We start from the raw sequence: 27,176 nt of genomic DNA, 5'->3' as shown, positions 1-27,176 counted from the left end.
TTTTCTAACTTTACTTTGATATTTTATATATTTTTCTTGAAATAAGTTTTTATTGTTACAGTGTTTTATTGTATTAGTCAAGCATTACAGAGTATTGGATTTTATAGTTTATACTCATTTTTACAGTTTATTTTATATTTTATTCCTACGTTTACTTCACTTATTTATATTTATTTTGGTTACAATTTTATACTTATTTTACAAGTTTGACCTGACATATATTTTGCGTGACTTGGTTTAAATCATATGTAGATTAAATATTTCCTTTTAATTATGTCAATAAGTGTAGAATCATAATTGTTCTCATCATCATTATTATCATTTGTTCTGTTTTTTTAAATATTTTTACATATATAAAAAGCAATGTGGTTGAGTTAATTGTTAGAATCAAATTGAATAATGATGTTAGCTTAACAATCTAATCAAGAATGATGAAAACTAATAATGTAAAAAGGTAAAATGAAGTTAACACAATATTGTGAGTAAATTAGTTTTTTAATCTATGGATAAGTTATAATATATAAATATATTGCTTATTTTTAATGTAAGTTTAATGCCTTAATATCTATTTACTATTAGAAATTAGGTGCAAAACTGTTTAAATGACTTTTAAATCACCTGGCACATCGTCAGGAGAAAAAGATTGCAGTAAAATCAGAGGTCAAGTAGTATTAAGCATTAGCACATAAAGACATCAAATAGTAATGATGATCTTTCTTTATGCTTTTGCTTTATTCCTTTGCAAGTTAAACGTGTTGAATGTATTGAAATCTTTATTCAAATACAGAATATTTATAGTTATATTTGTGTAGATCACAATGGGTTTATAGTTTTAAGATATTTGGATAATGTTTTTATAATTTTTATATGCAGTATTTAATTAAGAGTATTTTTTCGAAAACAACACGATTATCTAATGTTATCATGGAGTCAATGAGTTCTGATTTATTGGATAAACAATGTAAGATATACTTTTTATATTGCATCCCAAGAAATTTCATAGATATAGAAATTAACATATAAAATAAAAGAAAACAACAACAAAAAGCTCATCAAGTGTGCATATATATGCACTTAATGAGTTTTTTTTTTTTTTTTTTTTTTTTTTTTTGTATTTCTTATAATATGTAATAATTAATGTAGAAGAGATAAATCAATTACTTTCTTGTTTAATCTTATTACTAACTTTTATCGTTTATTTTACAACTACTTTACTTTTAGCTATTTTGGTTACAATTTTATACTTATTTTACGATTTCTTCAAAAGAATGTTTTTTAGTCATTTGCAAGCAAAACTTTTCAGCTCTGAGGAAGTTTTTATACGTACACAAATAGTCAACTGATTTTAAAAAACCAGTTTATTTACGCTCGACACGGAAATGGCTAATACGTCTAAAACACCATCTTCTCAGTCTTAGTCTTAATTATCACAACCAAGCCAGTATCACCAGACTAGTAACTACATCGTCTCAGCTTCTGCTTTTGAAATTTAAATTAAAGATATCTATATCATGTTGATGCTTTATACACTGCTAAAAAATTCTCCGTAGACTCAACGGATAATTTTTTAACACTGATTCCGGCAGCAAAGTGACAGCAATTTCTCCGTAAAAATTAACGGTTTCTGTAGTTTCTATTTCCCGTTAAAATCAACGGAAAAAGTCCGTAAAAAAAGATACAGAACTTTCTCCGTAAAATTCACGGTTTCCGTATTTCATTTTTTCCGTACAAATTAACGGAGAATGTCAGGCAGCAATGAGACAGTACTTTCTCCGTAAAATTTACGGTTTCCGTATTTCATTTTTTCCATTCAAATTAGCGGAAAAACTCCGCTAACTCAGCAAATAGACAGTTAATTCATTTAACTCATTTTAAAGAGTTTACGCGAAAGTCAAAAATAGATTAATAGAATTAATATGTTTTTATAAAAATTTAATTCGACTATTTAGAAACTACTCGTATTTTAAATGATTAAAAATTATAATATAATACACTCAATTATAAATAGTTATAATAAATATAAACAAATTATATTATAATAGTTACTATAAATATTATATTTTATATAATATTTATGATAACAAATAATATTTTATTATGACAAATTATATTATATTATAAAAGTTATTATATATATTATATTATAATAGTTATAATAAACATAAACAAAACGTCTATTGATGCTCTGTCCACTCGAACAGCTCGTTTACAAAACTAGCTCGTTTACAAAACTCAAAACTTTTGGGTGAGATCCAACATACTGTCTTTTTACCAGTTTTTTTTTTTTTTCAATTTAATTTCCTTTTTCAGCATGTAGAGCATGCAGTTGCAGATAATTAGGATGTAGTGATATAGAAGAAAGGTATGATGTAGGTTAGAAGTAGATAAAGTTAAGGTGGTCGTCTGGTAAAAAAATCAAAAATACAATTTGGGGGAAAGTTTATTTTATTTTTCATCATTATGAAGTTATATTTCTATGACGGAAAAAAAAAAGTTTTTTAATGCTGAATCAGCAAAAAAATGGTTAAAACATCACTTTCTTAAAACCAAGAGTTCTAGCTATCTGTACATCCGTTTTGCATGAAGTTTGGTTTTTTATGCAGGGTATATATAAAATTAGTATGTGAACCAGTAAAAATTTATAATTATGTTTAGATCCATAATGGCAGCTTTACGTATTTGGGGAAATTAAAAAATGGGTAAAGTTCGACAAAAACCAACCCATATTTCCTAAAATGCTCCAAGAATTAATTAGATTCTGGTTCACAGAGTAACTTATACACAGATGAACAAACCCTGAAAATTTCATTCAAAAATAGTTTATAGAAGCTGAGATATTTGCGTTTTAAGTCTGAAATATCACAAACGGAGAAAACCAACAAAATAAAAATAAAATAATTAAAATGATCCTTTAGAATAATCTCCTCCTTCCGGGTTTTTTTCTTTATCAATAAATCCTTTTCTTATAGCTCTTAACTTTTTTCTTTTGTTCTTAACAGTATCTGTTGATTTTTTTTGTATATTTTTGACTTTTTTACTATCAAATACTAAAACACGATCAATAAAATATTTTCCTGGTGTTAAACAAAGATTCTTCAAAACATTAGCTAGAGCTAAACATCCATCATTAAAACTTATTACTGATGAAAACGTATACATTTCTAGTACATCTTTTGAATCAAATGTATTTTTTGGGCATTTCCACCAGAGAATCTGATTAAATGCTTCGTTAGCATTTTGGCTTGTGCCTTGTAAGCAGCGCGACAAAAGTTCATCATTACTTAAATCAATAAAAACCTTTTCAATTTTTTTTTTAATGACTTTAGGAATACCACCTTTTGAATTGTATTTAGACAAGCCTGATATTTTATCAGCTTGGTATTTGCACCATGAAATTGTTTTGGCTCATAACAACCAAAAATGATTGTTGCTAAGGGCGTTGCTAAGGGAAAAGGTTAGTACATGTCTTTACAGGAATTAAATTTTTGAAAAATTTAGTTAAAAAATATGTTTAAAAGTATATATTTTCTAAAAGAGCACAAATTTTTCTTTTATGCTGGACTATTAACAAAAATTTGATTTTTTAAATATTTTTTTACCAGACGACCACCTTAAAGAATCAATTGTAGGTAATATGAAAAAGCTGTGGATTTTTATGGATTTTTTATAAACAAGTATGAAAGTATATCACCACAAATGACCCTGATCATTGTAATTTCGTGTTTTTTGTGGCAAAAGAGGAGGATTTTTGTGGAGTAAACCCATGATTTCAACTGGCAGCTTTTCCAGGAAACTTTAAAAACATCTATCTAATCGTCCATCATAGTTCTGAAAGATTCAGGTATAGGTACAATTAAAATTCAAGGTTGGATTGAAACCAAAGCCAAGACATGAAACTGAGAAAAACTTTCAATAGTAATATTTCATTTTGAAAGTTACAATCAAAATTAATCTATATATATATAAATACAAATAAATAATTAAATAAATAATTTAACAACTTTTAACATCAAATTTTCTATTCTACATATAACTTTATCACAAACCACAATTTTAAATAATATAAATTTAGATCAGATGACAAAAATAATAACTAAAAGAGCTTTTTTAGCACTACAAAAAAGTAAATATGAAAATGCATACTATTTTATTTAATATATACCTTCTTTCTATTCGTTTATCCTCCATGTAGTTTATCCTCATCCGAATAATTGCCATATAGAGGCTACATGCCATGGCTCACGAAGAAGAGTTCAGCTCACTAAATAGCATCATGACCAAAAATAAAACTTGATTTTTTATTAAACTATGATTTATTTATTTACAATGCTATAAAATCCTTTTCTTATGAATTGAATTTTCTAAAGTTCATAATGTTATGTGTTTCTTTTATATACTATAAAAACGTAACACTAAATAATACGAATTTTAAAAAGTTCAATACATAAGAAAAGATTTTTATACCATATAAACCTTATATAATATAGGAAACTAATTTTCTGAATTGGGGCTTTTTTGTTCCCAGCCTCCAATCATCGCAATTTTTTGCAAAGCATCCTTATTTGACATATGTATAAACATATAAATGTTTGGAGTTTGCTCCATGTCTGGAAGATCTCAAAGATCAAAAAATGCTGGATCCGCCCCTGTATACCTGTATTGTTTTGCCTCGTTAAAAAGAACTATGGAGCTCTGTAAATTAGATGCTATACTAAAGTATACTGAAATATCCGGTTAAAGTCCGTAATTTAAAGTTACAGAACTTCTCCTTATCATAAATACGAACAAAATTATATGATGTGATTATTTCAAAAGTCTTAAAAGTTTAGGTAAAAGCCCGTAATTTATTGAAAACGGATTTTTTGCGTAACATAACAACGGAAAAAGTCTGATAAATACTACGGAGTTTTTTTACAGTGTATCTTTAATTTAAATTCTAAAATTCTGATGCCATCAACATACATTGTATAGCACCAAAAGGTGTTCTGCTACATTATAGTAACTCCTGCTATTTGAAAAAAAATTTCCAAGGAAGTTGAAAAAACAATTGCAATTAACCTAACTACTTGCAGTAGTTTTGCAACAAAATTCACGTTAACAAACACAAAATGTAAAAAAGGTTCAAATGAAAATAACATAAAATGATATGAAATTTTGTTAAAACCAAAAAATTGCATAACTCGAACTTCATAACCTCCATAAACCTCACAACTTCAACATTATGATAAAAATAACAAAAAATTTGTTGTTTTCTTGGTTGTTAATTGTTATTATTGCTTTATTTCTTTAAATTAAATGTTCCTCTACCTACGAACTTATTTTATATTTCCCAGATGTAAGAATTTTGATTTCAATAATGTAAGATCAAAAAACTAAAAAGATTAAAAAACTAAAAAATTTAATAACTAAATAATGATAAACAGTTCAAAGTTCTCTAAAACTTTTTAAAGTATTAAGAATATGCAACTTTGTTTGTCATTTAAACAATGATAGTCCATTAAAGCCTTTTAAACATTGATTCTTCAAGTTTTTCCATATATTTGGGTCATGTAACATAATTGAATACTCTGAATACTGAGTTTTAAAAAAGAATTTTTTATTTTTAAATTTAGGCATAAAAATAATAATCTGATAAAAATTAATTTTTTTCAACTTATATTTTTCAATACATATTTAGGATTATCCTTTCTACTTCGATAGTGAATTGCTCTCCAGGCTTGGTTTTCCAAGCTCTGTAACTTGATTAGTTTTTTTATGCGTATAAGCCCATACTATCCCAAGCAGCAAAATACGTTTGGAAGAGCGTTTCAGGGATCGGACGCAGTTTTTTTATTTCATCCTGTTAAAAAATGCGCCTTATGCCAGGTTTTAAGTAGCGTAGTTACGCCCGTTAAGCAAACTTAAAATATCTGTAAGGGGGAATAATTTATTTTGAAGAAAAAGTAAAGTGATTTATCTCAGAGAACTACAATGTTTTGTCTTTTAGGTAAAACAAGATACAAATTTCTGCACATAGATTTCTTCTTATAGTACCTTCAACAAAAAACTTACACCCAATGGGCACCGGATGTCCTAAGACGTCTAACAGACGTCCATTGGACTTCTGGACGTTCACTAGTCATCCGTTGGACGACTTGGGACGCCCAATGCACATTGGCAAGATCTTCATTATTAACTGTTCTATTATTGTAATAAAATAATACTCTAACAATCATGATTTTATAAAAGTATACTTTTGTTGAGAACACTTTTGTTAAATTATGATACAACGGAGTACATTTGCAACAAACCAAACTTTAACTGCTGCAGATACTGCAAAGTATAGTTTACACTTGATAATTTTTTTTAAAGCAACCAGATTGCTACTTTAGCAAACAATTTACTTTTACGATTTTCTTACATTAGCAAATTTTGTAAACTAAATTTTGAAACCCCTGCAAAACATAGTTTTTGCTGTAAACTTTTTTCGAAATAGGTTTTCTGACAAAAATATAAAGGTATGAAATCAAACATTAAGCGGGTGGTAAATAACATAATAACAATATTTATATATCGTACACCCAGATCAAGAGTGCCACAAGTAAAAAAGTATCAAACTGAGAAAATCAAGGTTGAATTTATAAGTTTTTAATATTTTTTCCAACTAAGAGTGCCATTTGTATCTGTCATTTTGTAAACATTCGTTTTAGACTTGTGGTATTTTGTCACCACGTACAACACATAACATACAACATTTAAATCCACCTCTGTGTTTGTATAGCGATTCCGAAATTGTTTGGATGTGGACCCAACATAGAATGCAGCTCGGAATTTTAGCATATGACAAATGATGATTAAAGAAATATTTTAATATAGTCTATGAACCTGACTAAAATATAACTTATTTAACTTAATGTAAAAAAATTTATATAAACTAAGCTAAAAAATAAACAAATGTATTGTCATTCATTTCTGCCTTTTTCACCGAAGAAAACCGTTCTTTCAAACCGCTGCTCGAGTCTTTAGTTTAATTTGGACGACATTAATCAGAAAGGAACCAATTAAAAATAGTGTGTCTTTATCTAGTTGAGATAATGAAACACAAAAAAAATTTACAACTGAAAAGCATATAAAATCAACATTTTAAAACTGTATATATTATAACATATATGCAGTGGATATTGCAGTTGGCTCCTTTTAAATAAACATAAAAAAACTTGTTGTGAATTAAATGGCATTAAAATTTCATGATATGTTAAACTGTCGGTTGGTTCCTTTCTTTTGAGTATCGTTTATATGGTATAAAAAATAATTATTTTTTAATATCCTTTATACATTTTCGAAGATATTCTTCTTTGTGAAGAGCCGACAACACCGGGCGGGACAACACCCGTGTTGTCGGCCCTGTTTTGTAACTTCGCTCCTGGAATACAGAATCTTTTTTTTTTCATTACATATTTTGGAAATTATTATTCAAATAAAAGTGACTGTAAGTAAATTGCTGGGTGAAAAATTACATCTAGAATAGGCCAGACCACTTTGAAGAGTTATTTCATCTTTCGGATACCGTCGACAAATAGTTGTCTAAAAATTAAAGTGGTTAATTAAACAGCGAACTTGTTACGTATGAACGGTAACTCGCTCTGCTGGTATCAAGTTGAATATAAAAATGGTTGACTCGCAAGCAACTAATATAGGGTCCCATAAACTTGTGTCTGGTATTGCAGGAGTTCAATCTTTACTTACTTTTGTAATATTAGCTGCGGCATGGATTGTTGCATTTTTCAGTCGTCTCTTTGCTATTGTCAGATTCGAGAGCATTATTCATGAGTTTGATCCATGGTAAATGATTTCTTATACGTAAACAAAACCTTAAGACCAATTTTTTTTTATTCGTAAACAAAAACTTAAGAGCAATTTTTTCATATTTCACGAAGCTGTCTTGATTTATGATAAAATCTAATTTAAATGCAGGAAATTATAAATTTGTTTTACAAGATAAATTATCTGCAATAAACAACAATAGCAGTGAATAGTTAATATAAGTTTGTAAACATTTTGTTATTGTATGGAAGAGTTAATAAAAATAAATTTTATTAAAAAAAAGGATATAAAATTCAAATAAAAATGTTTAATATTATTATATATATATATATATATATATATATATATATATATATATATATATATATATATATATATATATATGTATATGTATATGTATATATATATGATATGTTATATATATGTATAGATATGTATATATATATATATTATATATATATATATATATATATATATATATATATATATATATATATATATATGATATGTTATATATATGTATATATATATATAACATATCATATATGTATATCTGACTTAAATAGTTAAAACATGCATGGAGTGACTCTACATTGACTAAGGGTTTGAAATGGGGCAGCATTTATTTATTTCATTATTCTTTATATACACATACATACATATATACATACATACATGCAAACATACATACATACATACATACATACATACATACATACATACATACATACATACATATATATATATATATATATATATATATATATATATATATATATATATATATTAATATATATATATATATTAATATATATATATATATATATATATATATATATATATATATTAATATATATATATATATATTAATATATATATATATATATATATATATATATATATATATATATATATATATATATATATATATATATATATATATATATATATATATATATATATATATATATATATCTTTACAAGTGTCCTGGAAAATTAAATTTCTTTCAAAAATGTCCTAAAATGTCCTGGAATTTTTATTTTTCTAAATCAAGTTAAAAAATTACTAATAATATTGCAGTAAAATTAAATTTTTTTATGCAAAAAAAAAAAATGTATATAAATGGTTTGAATTTAATTTTAAATTTCAAGAGAGAATTTTCTATGATTTATTATTTAATCAAAATGTTTTCTTTATTTTTAATATATTGCTTAAATTTCTTTGAATTTTGTTTTATTTTATTTTTGTTTTGTTGTATCTGAAATTTTGGAGTTTAAGTCTTGCAAATCAAATTATAATATTTAATTTTTCTAAAGTTTTAAATTACTTTTGGTTTATTATCAAAATAAGTTTAATTTTAGTAAAAGTGTAAATAGTAAAAGTATAAATGTAGGTTCACATTTTTCAAATAAATGGTTGCAAGCACCTGAATATAAAAATTGTATTATATATATACAAGGGCTGAAATCAGAGAAAATGTAAGGTGCAGGGCAACTTATGCATTATAGGCCCCAATATATTAATTTACTTTTTTCCCCAATTTAATAAAAGCCTTTAAATATAGAAAAGATGCTTTTAAGTTGTGCGAGGCTCTTGGAAAGTTGCTACTTCTGCTCCCCTATACTCAATTAGGCCCTGTGTTTGTATATATGTATGTATATACACAAACACATTGTCAAATTATTTCAACTCTAATACTAACATAATATTCTATATTAACCAATATGAAAAAAATATAATGAAAAGATAATTGATAATATTCATTTAATATAATATAAATTGTCCTGGAAAATGCAACAAAAAGTCCTGGAATGTTCTGGAATTTAATTTTTAAAATTTTGTAGCCACCACATATATATATTAGGGCCCTGTGAATCGATTCGATTCGCGAATCAAATGTTGCTTCGATTCAAGATTCGCTTCAAAAAAATGATTCAAGTTTTTCGAATCATTTTTTTATTTAAATTACTTTATGTTTTCATACAAACGGCGTTAAAAAGTTTTCAAAATATCAATATTTATGTTATCATAAAATTCAGCGGTAAAGTAATTTTGGAACATAAACATACTTTTCATTAAAATTAATTGTCGATTAGGGATTTAAAAAAAACAGCAGAACGCAAATTAGTAACGCAAAAGTTAGCTTTTATTTTTTGTGTTGTTAAGGTTTGACTTCGCTTTCACTAAAGTAATTTTAAATTCGATACTTTTTGTTTGTGTTACATCAAACTATTTTAGCATCAAGCTATAAAATGACTTCTAAAAAATCAGCAGTTACAGAATTCTTTAAAAAAAAGAAGTATTCTGGCAATGCAAACAAGAAAATTGCAACAAAAAGTATTCTGTTCAGAAAACTGGAACTTTATCTCATTTATGGAACCATTTAAAACGTGACCATAAAAAACTATATGTAGAAGCAGCAAAAAAGCGCACATCTGCTACTAAAAGAAAAAAGAATTCTGATAACACAATCGAGCAATCATCAAGTTCCTTGTTAAATTCGTATTTTATTCGACCTCCAATAGATACAGTTATTAAAAAAAACTACGATCTTGCAGTGCTTAGATTTATAATTAAGGATGGAAGATCATTTGAGACAACTTCTGGATCTAGCTTTATTAATCTGTGCTCGGTGCTTACTCAAAGGCAATATCATCCACCACACCCAAACACTTTATCTCAAAATTTAGGTGATATGGTTGATAATTTATATATTAACTTCCAACAAAGTATAAAAAGCCAGTTTATCTCCAAGCCTAGCATCAGTTTTGATCACTTTAAAGCCGACAATGGCAATAACTTTCTTGTTTCTACTTGTCACTTTATTTCATCCTTTTGGGTTTTAGAATCATGCTGTTTATCAGTTGTAAATCTGGAAGTAATAAATGCTTGTCACAAAGCTACTTGAAAACTACACTGAAAAAATTTTAAGAAACGTGCTGTCAAAATTTGACTTAACTTCAGATAATATTTTCCAAGCTACAACCGATACTACTCCTAGTATGCCATGCAGACTTAAACTTCTTGGGATTGATTGGCTAGGCTGTTGTGCTCATAAACTCCAACTTAGTGTGAAATTAGCTATACACAACCAACCAATTCTTGTTACATTAATTAGCAAGGCTCATAAAATAGTAGGATTTTTTCACTCATCATTAGTTGGACAGGCAGCTCTCAAAAAGTATCAAATTTCTCAAGGAAAACCTGAGTCAAAGCCTCCAATGGATGTGGAAACACGCTTTAAAAGCACTTCTAACTTATTGGAATGGATTTAAAAAATTCATGGTTCTATAGAAATTGCTCTAGTTGAGTGTTCACAAAAAATAAAACTGTATGAAAGTACCACCGACTTGTCTAACTGAAATACAAGTGCAATTATTAACAACAGTCACTCCTATTTTAAATGCAGTATCTGAAGCCACTACTATATTAAGTGCGGAAAAAAGCGTAAGCATTAGTTTAGTTTATCCATGCATTACAACTTTGAAAAATTATCTTTGCTTAATGGATAAAAGAGGGATATGTAAATTTTTTGACGATCTTACTACGCAGTTGGAAATGAGGTTTGATTTAAGTGACATTTTTCTTACCGCTACTTTCTTAGACCCTCGATTTAAATCAGAATCTTATCTAATGACATATTAATGAAAAAAAATATGATTTAAATATTACTATGATTCCTGTTGAAATTCAACTTGAAGTAGCTAATTTGTCATCTGAAGCAAATGGAATTTTTGATAAAATGTTTGAACATATCACTAAAAATCATACTCTACCAGAGAAAAGAACTTTAGATCAGCAATTAAATTTTGAAACTACTGCATACATCGAAGAGAAAACGTTGGGTTGTTCAGATTGTTCTATTCTCTAATGGAAAAACAAACGTAACATTTTCCCTTTATTATCCAAAGTTGCAACTGATTTTCTTGCTGTTCAAGCTACAAATTGTTTGTCTGAAAGAGTTAACTCTGTGGGAGGAGGAGTGATCGATAGTAAACGCAATAGTCCTTCTGAGCAAAATGCGGAACGGTTATTTGGGCTAGAAGTAACAAAAAGAGTTTGTTCAAATAACGTTCAAATTTTGTAATATTTTGAATAGTATACATAAAAATAAAGATAAAAAACTTAAATTTCTTTCAACTAGTGATTCGATTCGCGAATCAAGACCTACTTCGATTCGAGATTTGATTTGAAACTAAAAATGCTGATTTGCAGGGCCCTAATATATATATATATATATATATATATATATATATATATATATATATATATATATATATATATATATATATATATATATATATATATATATATATATATATATATATATATATATATATATATATATATATATATATTAGGGTGGTCCAAAATTATAAATTATTGAAATTCGTTTCTCCACAAGGCTGCCTTTGTTCCTATTAATATTTGCAATATAGTAGCCAAATTTGAAGCAAATCTGATAATATTTAAGGGTTGCTATAAATTTTGACTTTTTGAACAGTATTTCAATGTTTCGTAATTTTTAAACAAAAATATAATATCAAGCAAGAATATTGTGAATATGTTGGAAAATGTATGTTTATTAATCAACAATTTTGTCATCTTTTGCCAACATGGCTGCCTTGGATGAAGTAGGATATAGCTGGCGTTGACATTGAACAATATGAAGTAGGAACTGATTTTGTTCTTCATCCTTTGTAATCAATTCGTTGTACTGTCGAATTAATGCAATTCCACATTCTGTGCTGTCATTAACAACTTTTATTCTTTGGACTCTCTCTGCCAACTTCTGATATGATTCATTGTCTTCCCAATATTTAGGATCTTTTAAAATGAAGTTTTTGGCCTCTTCTCTACCTGTACTGCTCAACAACTCGAATAAACTATAGGTTCTCATAGTCACGAATGTCTCTAGTCTGTTGAAGTCGGTATTCTTGGAATCTACTCTCTTCAGTGCTAGAGTTGTTTTGGGCAGTTGAAAGTTAACTACCATGGCCCTCTTCACATCCAGACAAACCCGACTATCAAAAAATGCCAGACCTATAAGAAACTGTTCTGAGAAAAACCAAAGGTGTCGAGAAAATGCAGTAAAAGCTGCAACGGCAATTGTGCGGTATGGATACTTTTGAAACTGTTTCAGCATTTGAGCATCATTAAACAGAACATTTGCAGCCAGAGGAGCTTCGTGCCAAAAATGTCCATAAATTAATGCCACAAACAATGCAAGCTCTACTAGATCTTTTTTCTCTTGAACAGTCAGAGTAAGCTGATCTTGAAATAGGACCATTTTTAGAGCATGGATGGCCTTTGACATCCATCGAGCATGATGCATTGCTCCTGGAGCGCGAAATGTTATCTCAGCACCAGCAGAGCCTCCCCCAAGGAAGACCAGGCATAACCAAAGTAGTTCAAGATAATCCTCCCTAGGTTGCTTTTCATCTATGGCTTTGGTGTAGAATGCTACCATCTCCTTTCGAAGGACTTCCATATCTCCAATAAAGAGCTCATCTTTAGCTGGAGAGAATCTCGCTTGCTGAATATATGGCCACTTCTTTTGAAACTGTTTGAACAAGCCAACCTCAGGTCTCCCTGTTCCACCAAAGAGAGCTGTAAAGACATTGCTCAGAACAACCTCTAGAATATGGTGGTAACCAATACTTACAAGCTCACAACCAACTGCTTCCTCGATTAGAACACATGCTTCTTTGATCTTTATTAAGATCTTTAAGCAAGCTGCTGCTTGTTGCACTCCTTTTCCTCTTCCATTTTTTGGAACCAGTAGCGATTTCTCCAAACCATTTCCAGTTACAATCACTGCAACGCGGTCCACAGTTTCTTTTGAACCAGTAATATCTGGAGGCAGTTTCCCATCCCAGTGTAGAAGCAATGGAAATTCAATGGAAAAGTTGTCTTTGTCATTCTGAGTAATGTGTTTATGAGTAGACATTCCAGATCTCCTGGTTGTACTTCGAGATGAAGTATAATCAGGAGATCTCGAATGTCTATTAAGTCTGCAAGAGGATGTCCTAGTGCTTTAACCACTGAAGCAATAACAAACATAGCTTTGCGATCTGGAAGGTTAACTCTGTCCAAAGCTCCAGCAACTTCTGGGTTTGACACAATACTTTTCAGACGCTTTGGCTTTGGTGTAGAAGAAATAGATTGCAATGCAGAAGACAGAAACTCAAAACTCAGGTCATCATTGCTGTCTTGACTGTCTTCTGAGCTGCTGATGTTGGCTGAGACAGGACCACTGGAGTGTTGATGTTTTGATTCGGCCATGCTGCAGCTGGTAATATCTTCTTGCTGCATTGCAAGAAATTGCCTATCTTCAGCAATGGTTATTGTCTCCATTGCAGTTTTAGTTGCCAAGTCAAAAAGCTCATAAAGTGTGCCCTTGAACATCTGTTCTTTAATTCTACAGCTTTCTATGTCTGTAGCTCGATTCTTTTTTTTAGAAGCTATTAGGAATCATATAGTTTTCGAAGTTTTCTTTCACCAGAATCAGTTCTTTGTGTTGGGATTCTTGCCTTATTCCACACAACAATCAGCTCTTGAATTGTATGATGAATGTTCTCCTTTATTGTGAGATGCTCTTCCAGATGATGAAAGAGGAGACAATGGAGGACATCTCCATTTGTTGCTAATCTTGATGATGAAACCTGCTTAGATGCCTTCCCAATGAGCCATACCTCTGCTGAGTTTCTTGTAGTAATTGCCATAAGTGGTGATGAATCTGTTGATATAAGAATATTAAATATAAGAAAAAAAAAATATTTGTTACCGGAAAAAAACAAAAAAATCATTATAAATTGTTTATTGAAATACTGCAGACATGTGCCTATTACAAATTGGACACTAAATTATAGACAACTAAAAAATACTTTGTTAAAAAGCATTAATACATATTTTATTGTTGTCAATCAATCATTAACTAAAATATGCTTAGTTGACTTCATGAGAAATAAGTTTGTTTTATTCAGCCCTTGCCAGGGCTATTTTCAGCTAAGGAACTCTATTTTCAACTAAGTCACAATTTTTAATACTTTAAACTTGACTTGACAAAATATAATAAGACTTAAAACTTGCTTTTGAAATCATTGACAATGGCTTGTGAGTTGCCTTGAAGTTCAAGTTAAATCAAAAGCCTCATATTCAGGATGTAAAATAGTTTAGAGAAGTAAATATCTTCCGCAATATGAAACTTAGTTAGTTTACATCCTAAATTAGATTACAGCATATGTGCTGTGCAATTTTAACAGTAGTAGAAATTAAAGTGAAAAGTTTAAAATTTTACACTTTTAATTGTTAAAAAAAAGTAGCATTTTTGATTGTAGTAGCCACCTTGGCCTTTGGGAGTTTAATAACACTAAAAACAAAAAATAGCAACAAAAAATAACAATCAGTTTCGTTCATGATATATTATAAAGTTATTGGCTCCAGCACTACAGCTAACAAGCTTAATGATCATTAAGTCATAAAAAGAAAGAATAAAGAAAGTTAGAAAGTTATATAAGATAAAGAAAGTTTTGGCTCCAGCACTAGAGCTAAATCACTGCCTCAATATATAGAAAGGAAATAATGCCCTATTGTTCTAGGCAATGAACATGGAGACTCTTCCTTTAATTTCTTGAGCTTTTAGGGTCTTGATAGCGTCTGGCTCTAGTGTTTCAGAGGAGTATATCTTCAGACACAGAGGCATAATATTAATTTACCAGGCTTCAATATCTGACAAACTGTTGACAAACTTGATCAAATGCACTTAATCATAAAATTTTGTATTAAGATTAAATAAAATGTATATATGTATTTAAATGTTTATAAATTTATAATACTATTTTATAATTTATAATATAAAAAAATAGTATTTGTGCATATTAGCTTAGCTCACATTTTAACAATCAAATGGGATTAAGTTTGATTAAAAGTATATTATGAATTCCATTTGAATCAAAAGTTAGGAACTCAAGACTTGAATTTATTTTTATTGGACTTGGGACTTGACTTTGAGTTAAGTGCAATAAACTTGGCAATTTCTTGTGACTTGTAAAACAATAACTTAATCATAGCTTTGGCCTTTACACCTTAAACTGTTTCTAATTTAACAGGTGACAAATTTTTAATATTTTAGGTTTAACTACCGTGCTACACACCATCTTGTTGAACATGGTTTCTATGACTTTTTAAACTGGTTTGATGATCGTGCTTGGTATCCCCTGGGTAGAATTGTTGGTGGAACAGTATGTTTTATATTTTTTTAATTAGTTTTTGCTAAAAGTTTAAATTTCAGGAAAGGGATGTCAATTTCCGGCTCTTATTTTCCTAAAAGATAAGTTAAACTATTAAGTTTGAATTTAAAAAATAATTAAATACTTTTACTCTCCAATTTTTTAAATTTATTGCAATGAGTAATAAAACATGTATGAAGTTGCTATGGTAATTGTTAATTTTCAAATGAATGTTAAAATTTATAATTTTATTTATTATCGTTTTATTCATTAAAAGTTACTCACTTCAGATAAATTTATTTAAATTAATTATTTAATTAATAAATAAAATATATAAAAAGTTTAAATATTTGAATTAAATTTTAATTTTAGTTTATTTTTGATGTTTTTGTTCAGGTTTATCCAGGGTTAATGGTAACTGCTGGTGGTTTACATTGGCTTCTTAATACTCTACACTTTACAGTACATATACGAGATGTTTGTGTTTTTTTAGCACCACTATTTAGGTTAGTTTGTTAAGTTTGTTCAAAAATAAAAATCTATGATCAAAAGGGTCCGAAAATAAATAAAAAAGGTTAAGAGCACTGTAAGTCATAAAGACTGCCAGATTTAACTTTTCCCAACTCTTCTATTTATACAATTTATTTTTTTAAATAAATACAAATAAATGTTGGCTAAATAAGTCGCTTTTTTGTATTTGACAAATCTAAATTCAATCAGAAGTAGCATAAAAACATATATTTTACCTCATTTACACCATTAATGAGATAAAGCTACCTCTTTTATTGCTCTCATTTAAAAACAAAATAAAACACTTTAAATCAAAACTTTTTATTATCCTTCATAAAGCAATAGCAGCCATAACAATTTTCAATTTAAGATATTTTAATTTTTTTTACACCACTACACAGTGATTTAGTAACACTTAAAATTTGGTCAAAATACAGTTTTTTGAATAGCGCAATTTAAATAATGTTATTAGCTAACTATTTTCTACAGTTTCTTATTTTAAAGGTATAAAAAAATAAGTACTGAAATAAAAGATTCAAACATTAATTTATGTTTGAAAGTGACCGAAAACCGCTTTTTTTTATCATTAAAATTTTATCATTTTTAAATTTCGATTTTCTTCTCGATTAAATACAAAACCTTTCAAGTTATTTTTCTATATATACAAGGATAATAGATAACTTTATCTTAAATTATGAAAAGATTTAAAATATCTATTTATACATGTTGTAAGAAATGCATTTAAAAAATGCAATAGTAACGAGTTTAAACTGATTTTTATAGTGCTAGGACTTTTTACCTTAGACTTCTTTCGCCAAGCTGTTCTTTTGTTCTGTTTTTATTCATCTCTGTATGGAATACTGTTGTCATATTTGTTGCCCAAATATGACAACAGTATTCCATACAGAGATGAATAAGAGATTTGTAGAGGTAGAAAATAGAATCAGGAGTGAGAAAATGGCGAGCAGAATACAGAGAAGCAACCTTAGCAGATGCTGATTTAGCAATTGATTGTATATATGGTTTCCATGAAAGATCAGTAGTAAATGAGAAGAAGACATAAAGAAGAGGACTCACTAAGAGGGCTGCCATTCATTAATATAGGAATGTCCACAGTACTGTGATAGTTGTTTTTAGTAAATAACTGAGTTTTGTAGGAGTTAAAATTTACAAGCCACTGTGAGCTCCAATCTGTTACAGAAGTGAGATCAGATCAGATCGAAAACAGAAGACTTTTTGTCAAGAGTATAAAGTTAAGTCATCAGCAAAAAGAGCTACTTTAGATGTAAAGTTGTTGGAAAGATCATTAATGTAGATAAGAAACAAAATAGGACCAAGGATAGAACCTTGAGGTACCCAGGAAGTTACTGGAAATAAAGAAGAGTATTGGGCTTTGAGGATGACTTTAATAAAGCGGTTAGAAAGAAATAATTTGATAATCTCAAAAACTTTCCCAGATACACCATAAGAAACAAGCTTATGGAGAAGGTCAACATGCCAAACTTTGTCAAAAGCCTTAGATATGTCAAGAGCAATAGCCCTAGCCTTTCCGCCTCCATCTAATGCACAATAAAATCTTTCAGTCACAGTTAGCTAGTCAGCTATAGAGCGAGATGATCGACAACCGTATTGATTGTCTGACAGCAAGTTATTTGACTCATGATGAGATGTGAGAAATTTCCAGCAGGCAGGAAAACAAGACTCAGTCAAGCACTTATTAAATAGTTTAGAGAGAATAGAAGAGAGTTCTGGAGAACAATTTTGTAAGACTGTGACAGGAATGTTATCTGGTCCACAAGCCATATAGGAATGCATTGTTAGACATTCAAATCACTCCAGCTTCCATATTAGCAATGGAAGCTGGAGTGATTTGAATGTCTAACAATGGGTTAACCTGTTTAATTGGAATAGAAGGAAGAGAATTGCCAAAAGATTCGAGAGTCGAATTATAAGAAAAGTTCTTTGCAAATAGTTCAGCCTTACCGATAGGAGAGGTATTAAAAACAGTCCTATGAATAAGAGATGGAATGTTAGACCTTTCTTTGTTAACAGCGCTGTTGAAGATTTTCCAAAAGTCTCTAGAGCCTAACTTCTGAGATAAGATACAAAATTTAGTGAACTGAGAATAATGACAGCACCCTTTTACATTGATTTCTTGCAATAATAAATAGCTGTAAAGAGGGCTCCTTATATGGCCTTGACAATGCGCACCAAAAGCATTAACAGGGACACTGTTAATACTTTGATATTTTGCAGCTGTTGATGCAATCAGCCTCTCTAAGAGCTACCACGGAGTTCGGGAAACCTTACTACCAGCCGGCCTCAGAACCATTAAACTGAGTTTTAGAGCTGTACCCTCATTAGGAGATAACAGGAACAGCTGCATAGCCACTATCTAGGAGGCACAAGCAAAAACTTATGATAAAAATCAAGAAGATTCAGCATTCATCATCCTAGGCAGGAAACAATGTAACACAGGTTTACATCTACGCTAGCCTAACAGATGAAGAAGGGGTTCAAGGCTGGTCAACAGAATTCAGAAAATAATTCTCTCATAATTCACAGAAAACAGAAAATAATTCACTCTGTGAATTATTTTCTGTGTATGGTTGTACTTTTAAATATTTATCTTCTTATTCTCAATCAAACTACACTAATAGACTTTTTTGAATCATCTTTACTGTCAGATGATTTTTTAAAAAGGATAGAAAAAAAATGAATTTTATAAACTAAATAGTAAATTTGAAAAAATTAAAAATGTTTAGATAGGACTAAATAATAGTATTATTTAAATAATTTGCAAACTACCTAACTATATAAAGATTTAAGTATTGTGGGGTCAAACTTGTGTTACAAAAGGACCTTTGTGAAGTCTTTAGGTATTTTTTAAGATATGATCCCGTCTAAACTTTTTTTTTTTTTTAAATTAACTATTTAGTTTATTTAAAGGACATTAAAAAAAAAAAAAAAAGATATCAATCTGTTTAAAAAGTCATTGAAAAGATAGATTTTTTCTCTTTCAGGTGAAGGGCTATATATTCAGACCTTGTTTTAAAGTGTTAGCTGGCGCACCATTTACGTACATGCTTAGCCATTTAGCTTGAGCGATAAGCCATTTTGGTCAAGCCACTTTTTATTATTTTTCAATCTTTAAACTAGTCTAAAGATATTGTTTAAATGATAATATAAGTAATTAACGTATGAAAAATCACTTTTGAATGACGATTACATAAAAAAGTTTGCATATAAATTAAGTTTGATATTCACGCTATTTACAAATGTAATAAGTTAATTTAATGTAATAGTTAAAGAAAAAACAAAGAAAATTTTTATTTTATTTTTCTAACTTTTCCATTAAAAATGTTCAGCAAAAGAAAAAAAAACTTTTTCAGCAAAAGAAAAAAAAAAGATGTTACAAAACGCTAAAAAAAAGAAATCATAAAAGAAACATTAAAAGAACTTTTATTTATCATCTTACAAAAGCAAAAATATTTATTTAGACAATTTCTCATAATAAACAATAACAAAAAAGTTCGAGATATCGAGAATATTTTAAGAAGACCTTATATTAGCACCGCTTTTGATGTTTTAATATTTTTGTTTGTTTATTTATTTTGTTATAATGATTGATTTTATCAAAAAAATGAAAAAAGATCAGTACAAACTTTATACAACATCTTATAAAAAGTTTATTTTTTTATAATTAAAAAAAAAAAATTTTTTTATGGATATAACCTAATATTAATTTTTTTACTTGAATTTACACTTGAAGCAATATAACTCTTGCAATGTCTTAGCTTATATTTATAAGTTTTATATACAGCCAAAAATAATTTTTTAGAAAAATAATATTTTATAACAGTTACATCAGCTTTATATAATTAACAGATTGTGCAATATCAAGAAAGTGAAAACAGAAATTTCCTTATACTTAAAAAAGAATTTTGAATAAAAAAGTTATTTAAATTTAAAAAAATTTGATTTTTTCTTCTCCTCCTTTTCTATTTTTTACAAAAAATTAAACATTTTATAATTTATAACACTGCATCAAAAATATTCATTAAGCGTACCTTTAACTTTTTTGCCTTAGGACAAGTGAAAGCACAATGGTATATATTTTTTAATAAATGGTACTTGGAAACTTAAATCTTTATTTGTCACAAAAAAAAACGCTGGTTAAGTAATTAACTTGATTTTTTTTTTTTTTTTTTTTTGCAACAAGTAATATTTTTGTTTGTCTGCTTTTTAAAAGAAAAAAAAAATTATTTAATTATTTGCAAAGTTGCAATTTTAAGAAATAATGAAAAGAAATATTAAAATATTTTAATTCATTTATACAATGTCAAGAAAAGGAAGAAATTAATTTATGTTAAATGGTAATTAAAAATGTAATATTAAAATGAATGAATTTGAATTTGATTTTATTTAGAATCAATAAATTTACAATCAATAATAATTTTTTTTTTTTTTTATGTTTTTACAAATTCAATAATACTATAAATTAGTCAATCATTGATTATAAAGTATATTGACGAAGAGATGCAACACCAGGCATCTCTATACTAACTAATGTGTAGGGCTAATTGTCAACGAGACAAGATGCCCATCATGATAGGAAACTTTTGAATAAGTTGACCGAGTGAGTGTCAATTGCTTCCTTTGGTAGCATATTCCAGGACGGTGTGACACGATTAGTTAAAAAGTGATGTCGCTCTTCGCAATTGCTGACAATTTGTCTGTGTAGCTGTTTATTGTGACTCCTCCTGCAATATACGTTGTTAGAGATCCTTTGAGGAACAAAAAAGTTAACATCATCAATTTTATTTATAATTTTAAACTGTTCAATAAGATCTCCTCTAGCTCTTCTCTCTTCTAGTGTTGTCACTCTAAATATATTTAAGCGTTGCTCATATGGGAGATGTTTGATTGAGGAAACTTTTGTCGCTCTGCGCTGAACTCTTTCAAGCATATTGATATCCTTTTTTAGGTGAGGAGACCATGCTTGAATAGCGAATTCCAGGTGTGGGCGCACATATGTGATGTAAAGCGTTCGCCAGAGATAAATGCTTCTGCTTCGGAATACTTCTTTTAGTAGGCCCAATTTGTAATAGGCTACTGAGACTGCAGACTCTACCTGGGCACGGACTTTGAGGTCATTTGATATTAGAATACCTAGATCTCGTTCAGTTTCAGTTTCCTCCAGGTTTCGACGAGTGCCTTCTGTGTTCATCATTGAATAGACTTGATTAGATTTTCTGTTACCTCGACCGACATGCATTGTTTTGCATTTTTCCACATTAAAGAACATCAACCATTTGTGAGACCATTTTATGGCTTGATCAATGTCTGATTGTAAAGCTAGCATATCTTCATTCGATTTTATCATGTTCATAATTTTACTATCATCTGCGTAGAGCTTGAACTGGCTGGTAATGTTGTCCGGCAGATCATTTATAAATAGTACGAAAAGGAGAGGGCCGAGGACACTTCCTTGAGGGACGCCACTTGTAACTTTTTTCCAATCTGATGTGAATATTTTAGCAGTTGAGTGAGTATCAATGACAACACGCTGTTGTCTATTGTTAAGCCAAGCATTTATCCACATTAGTGCTTTCCCGCTGATGCCATATGCTTTCAATTTGCTCAATAGGCGATTATGTGGGACTTTATCAAATGCTTTTGCAAAATCAGTGTAAATCATATCGACTGGATACTTCTTGTGTGCAGCTTCTGTGAGGAAGTCGCGAGTTTCGAGGAGATTAGTCAAACAGCTTTTTCTTTGAACAAATCCGTGTTGTGCTATGCTTATTAAACCGTTTAAGTTACAGTGTAGCATTATTTTTTCATGTAATATACTCTCAAATATTTTGCATGGTATGGATGTGAGAGAAACTGGTCTATAATTTGATGCTCTTAGTTTGCTTCCTTTCTTGAAAATGGGCGTGGCGTTAGATTTTTTCCACAGGTCTGGTATAGTGCTGGTTAAGAAAGATTTCTTGAAAACTAATGTTAGTGGCAATGCGAAAGCTTCTGCGCAGTGTTTGAGTACACGAGGGTGAACGTTATCAACACCAAGAGATTTAGATTCGTCTAGGTTTGCGAGTCGAGCACGGATATCGTTGATTGAAAAGATATTCTCGTCTAATATACATTTATTGTCAGTTCGGGGTTCTAATTCCGGCACAGGTCCGTCTGGCTCGTTGACAAATACAGATTGGAAATAATTGTTCAGGGTTGTGCAAATAATTTGAAGATCTGTTGAAATTGTTCCATCAATTGTTTCTATGGAGTTGAATACATATTTTGAGTTGGTTTTGTTTTTGATATGAGCGTGTAGCTTTTTAGGGTCGTTTTTATATAAATTAGTTAGGTTCTCTTCATATTTTAACACTGCTAATCTCAAAGTTTTGGTTACATTTCTGCATGCTTCTTTGTGCTTGTCTTTGAGCTCTCTATGTGTATGGCGACCAGAGGCAATATATTTATTCCAAAGTTCTTGTTTTGTTCTAATAGCTTTTAAAACTTCGTCTGTTATCCATGGTTCGTGTTTCTTCTTGAAGGGCAAGGTAGTCGACGGAATGAGTTCTGTTGCTAGTTCGTCGTACACTTCTAGGAATAGATTGTAACATTCGTTAGCTGAGCAGTTTTCGAATAAACTTTTCCAATTTGTTGAACTTAATTTTAGCGAGAAATTAGCGTAGTCGGCTCTGCTCCAGATATAGCGCTTTCGCTGCACGATTGGTGGTACTTTTATCTTGTCGTTCAGAACAAATCGACCCGTGATTAGAGCATGAGATTGTCCCATTGGAGTGTCCCCGAACGAGTCTTCTTCTTTTATTTCTATCAAGAGATCTGGTTTGTCTGTTATTACTAGGTCTAGAGTACTGTTCGGCTCTGAAAATCTGTTACTACGATATGTTTTGAAGGTGATCAATTGTGTGAGTAGGCATTCGTTTAAGCAATCTTGAAATTTCATGTCTCCTGGTCGTTCATTTAGCACGTGCGCTGTTGTCGCCACGCCACTGCCAATCTCAATATACTCATAAAATGTGTTGCTAAAATTAAAGTACCCATAGATTATAATGAAATCACACTCTAACCTTTGGGCGGCAGCTTTCGAAGCTTTGATAGATGCTATACAGTTTTTGAGAATTTCGTCATTTAGGTTGTGTGGACGATATATACATCCGAGAAGAATTGAGTTGTTGCCAAGCTTAATAACGCGCCACATTTGTTCAATGGAGTCTGAGTTCAATTGTGCAAAATTGGTTTCTAATGTAGTTATCTCTTCTTGTATATAAATGGCCACGCCACCTCCTCTTCCGTCTCTATCTCTTCGATGAATTTGATAGCCTGGTATAACCGTGTCGCTTGTTCCGTTGTACCAAGTTTCGGTGAAGAATAAAATGTGAGGAGTATTTTTAACTTCTAAGTTGTGTAAACGGGCTATGGCTTCGTTGCGTTTGTTTTTATTTAGCGAGTATGGATTGTTGGCCCAAAAGCCGAGATTTGCTGGAGATAGATTATTTTTATTTATTACAGGGATGCTGGTCGTTATTTTGGTGTGTTTTTTTTAGGTGGACGAGTTTTCTTGAGCGGTGCTTGTTGTAGCTGCTGTATTACTTCTTCGATATTCGTTGAGAGCTGTAGTTGCTGAGGCGAACACATATTTCTTTTGCTCGTTTGACATTGTGACATCAATACAGCATATTTGACCGGTTCTTTTGTGGATGACATTCCGAAACGGTTGGTCGAGAATCCCAGCATCTTTCAGCTCTTCGTTTTTCTTTTTAAGTCTAGCTCGAGTTTCGTTGAACGCTTGTTGCTGAGCCGGAGTTCTGTCTTCTCGTGCGAAAACTCCATTAAATTGTTGTAGTTGATGGCGATTGCAGAGATTTAAAACAGCGGTTTGTTCCATTTCGTTTGCAAGAGAGACTTGAATAATATTAGAGTTATGAACAGTTTGTTTTTTACTTGAGTTTAGGCGTCGAGCTTGTTTGATTGTAAAGTCATCAAGACCACAAGCCTTGATGAACTCCGTGACACTTGTCTTGTCGTCTTTGTTCTCGGTTTTGGGTAGACCAACCACAATGACGTTCATGGAACGATCCTGCCTGTCTTTGTTTTCGGCAGCAACAATATTTATTATTTCGTTTCTGTGTTTGACTGTTTCAGGTGCGTTTCCTTTGAGTTTCGAGGCGTAGGTAATAGATTTCTTGTCTTCCAGTTTCTTGTTGAGATCGTAAATTTGGGCAGTTAGTTTAGCCTCGGTTTCTTTATACAATTTAATTATCGGTGTGAGCGCAGAGATTAATGCCACCTTGAGCATTTCGGCGACGTGGTTTTTGTAGTTTTCGTTGAATGTTTTGTTTGTGAATGTTGTTGCCATGGTATCTCTTATCGCTGCGTCGACTATTGATACGCAAGTTGTGTCGAGAGCTGCCGCAGCAGCCACTATTGATGTCATTTGATAATTGTCAATTTTAATAATTTACAATTATTAAAATAATAATAATAAAAATTTTAATAATAATGATAATAATAATAAAGATATTAAAATAATATATTTCAAGTTTTAGCAAACTTTAAAACTTTAAAATAATTATTTAATATTGAAAAAATAAAAAATAAATTGAAACAAAATAGACATTCCACAATATGTACATTTAGAAAATAACACTTTTAGATTTGCTTTTCTTAATTAGTAAAATAAACTTGTTTTGCGGTAATTTATTTTATTGTGGTAGTTTAAAAAAGTTAATGTCCTTAAATAAAATAAAAAGTTAAAGATAATTTTATACTGTCAAAATCACGATAAGCTAATGTGCTAAGTTGTTTTTTATTAAAAACAAGGTCTGATATTCATTTTTTTTTTTTTTTTTACTTTTTTTATTATATAAATTGTTAATACTACTATTTATATTACTGATACTTAAATTTGTTCTGTAATTAAAAAGTTATACCCAAGCTGCATATATTTAAGAAAGAAAAAAAATAATAGGTGGGGAGAAATGTAACCTAGCAGTTTTTATAGCTCACAGTGAGGGGCTGTTTATAAAGAAATTTGTGGGCCAGTGGATGAAGGATATGGATATTACAACAGATTTCTACTTGGGTGAGGTGTTATAAGTTTAATAGAGCACACTCATTTTTATTGTTGCTGTTTTTAGTTTGTTGGGGGAGAGGGGTCCTACTTAACTTGGCATAATTTTCAATAAGGATTTATCTCTGGTGGGAAACATATCTGGCCTAATTACTAAATCGAAGCCCATTTTATTGTATAATATTTTTTCATAAATTAAAAGATTACATATTTAATTTTTTAAATGCTTATCTTTGAATTGAAAGAAGTTATTTTTTACTATTAATAGTGGATTGACAGCTATATCTACATATCTTCTTACAAAAGAATTATGGAGTGATAGAGCTGGTCTATTGGCTGCATGTTTTATATCTATAGGTGAATATATTTTTTTTTTTTGGTTTTGTGTTCCATGTAAGCAACACAAAACCAAAAAGTTTGTTATTTTGTTGTTTTATTTAAAACCAAACAGTTTGTTGTTTTGTTGTTTTATTTAATCAAAGCATAAGCATTTTTTATTTTATTGCTTTTTAAATGGTCATGCAAATGTATTTGTCTTATTTTGTGTTTAATTTTAAAATACATTTAAAATTAAACAATTAAACATTTGAGAAAATAGAAAGAATAATGATATCTAAATGTGTTCGTTCTCAGATCTTTTAAATTTTAGTTATTTTCTTATTATAATATATTATAAGTTTAACACTAAAAAACAAGATAGAATAATATAATAAACTTTCTTTATTTTTTTGTTGTTTTTTATTTATCTTTTTTTTTTTCTTTTTTTTTTCTTTGTTCTTTCACCTCCCCAAAGCCCAGAAGGCCACTACAGATGAGGAGGCTACTTAATTGTGGTTATAACCCTCTCTCAACTCTATAACTCCAAAACACGAACCTTGACGAACAAGGCCGCTGCGCGGAGAAACAAGTTGAGCGCGGTACTACCAGGGACGTGGTGGGGATCAAACTCGGAACCTCTTGCTTATGAAGCGAGCACTCTACCACTACACCACTACCGCATATATTATCTATAAATCATTTAATAATTTTTTGCAATTTGCAGCAAAAACTTACAAAAAAATGAATTAGATTCAAAGAAAAGAAAAACAAAGTAAAAAACATAGTACAGTTAAAAGAAAAAATGTTCTAAGTACAACAAATATTGATTTTAGTCATTTTGGGCAGTTGTTGACCAGTTATTATTTAACGCTGTTTAGATAAGCATATGCATACTAGTTTTGCTTATCTTTATAGCATACATCTTTTTCAGAAGAAGAAAAAAAAACAACAAAGAATAATGAAAGAAGCGATTACTGCCTCTCCTTTGCAGCAGCAGGCTATAAGATAGTTGATGTATATACAGAATCCCTGGCAGCATGCTATTTAGTATTTATTTTAAACTTAAAATTTATAGACAGTGTTTAAAAGGTTCGATAAAACAAAGAATAATTCAACTCCATTCCAAAATCAAAAAAAGAAAGCGCCTGAAAGATTTAATTCTGAAAATATTTTAACGGCATAAAAAAGTGTGAATGTGAATTTGGAATTT

General features: G+C 29.7%; 1 protein-coding gene across 1 annotated transcript in view; it reads left to right on the top strand.

Moving 5' to 3' along the window:
• The first annotated feature begins 7,336 nt into the window (after positions 1–7,336).
• LOC100205648 (dolichyl-diphosphooligosaccharide--protein glycosyltransferase subunit STT3B) overlaps positions 7,337–27,176 on the top strand; it is a 43,559-nt gene continuing 23,719 nt past the window's right edge. The window contains exons 1-4 of the mRNA XM_065810828.1: positions 7,337–7,821; positions 15,939–16,047; positions 16,432–16,541; positions 25,917–26,005. Coding sequence (XP_065666900.1) covers positions 7,649–7,821; positions 15,939–16,047; positions 16,432–16,541; positions 25,917–26,005 — 481 coding nt within the window. The 5' untranslated portion in view covers positions 7,337–7,648. The remainder of the gene's footprint in view (positions 7,822–15,938; positions 16,048–16,431; positions 16,542–25,916; positions 26,006–27,176) is intronic.

The sequence above is a fragment of the Hydra vulgaris genome, chromosome 11 (assembly GCF_038396675.1).
Source record: "Hydra vulgaris chromosome 11, alternate assembly HydraT2T_AEP".
NCBI lineage: Eukaryota > Metazoa > Cnidaria > Hydrozoa > Anthoathecata > Hydridae > Hydra > Hydra vulgaris.
The sequence above is the reverse complement of the archived record's forward strand: the minus strand, read 5'-3'. Positions and strand labels throughout refer to the sequence as shown.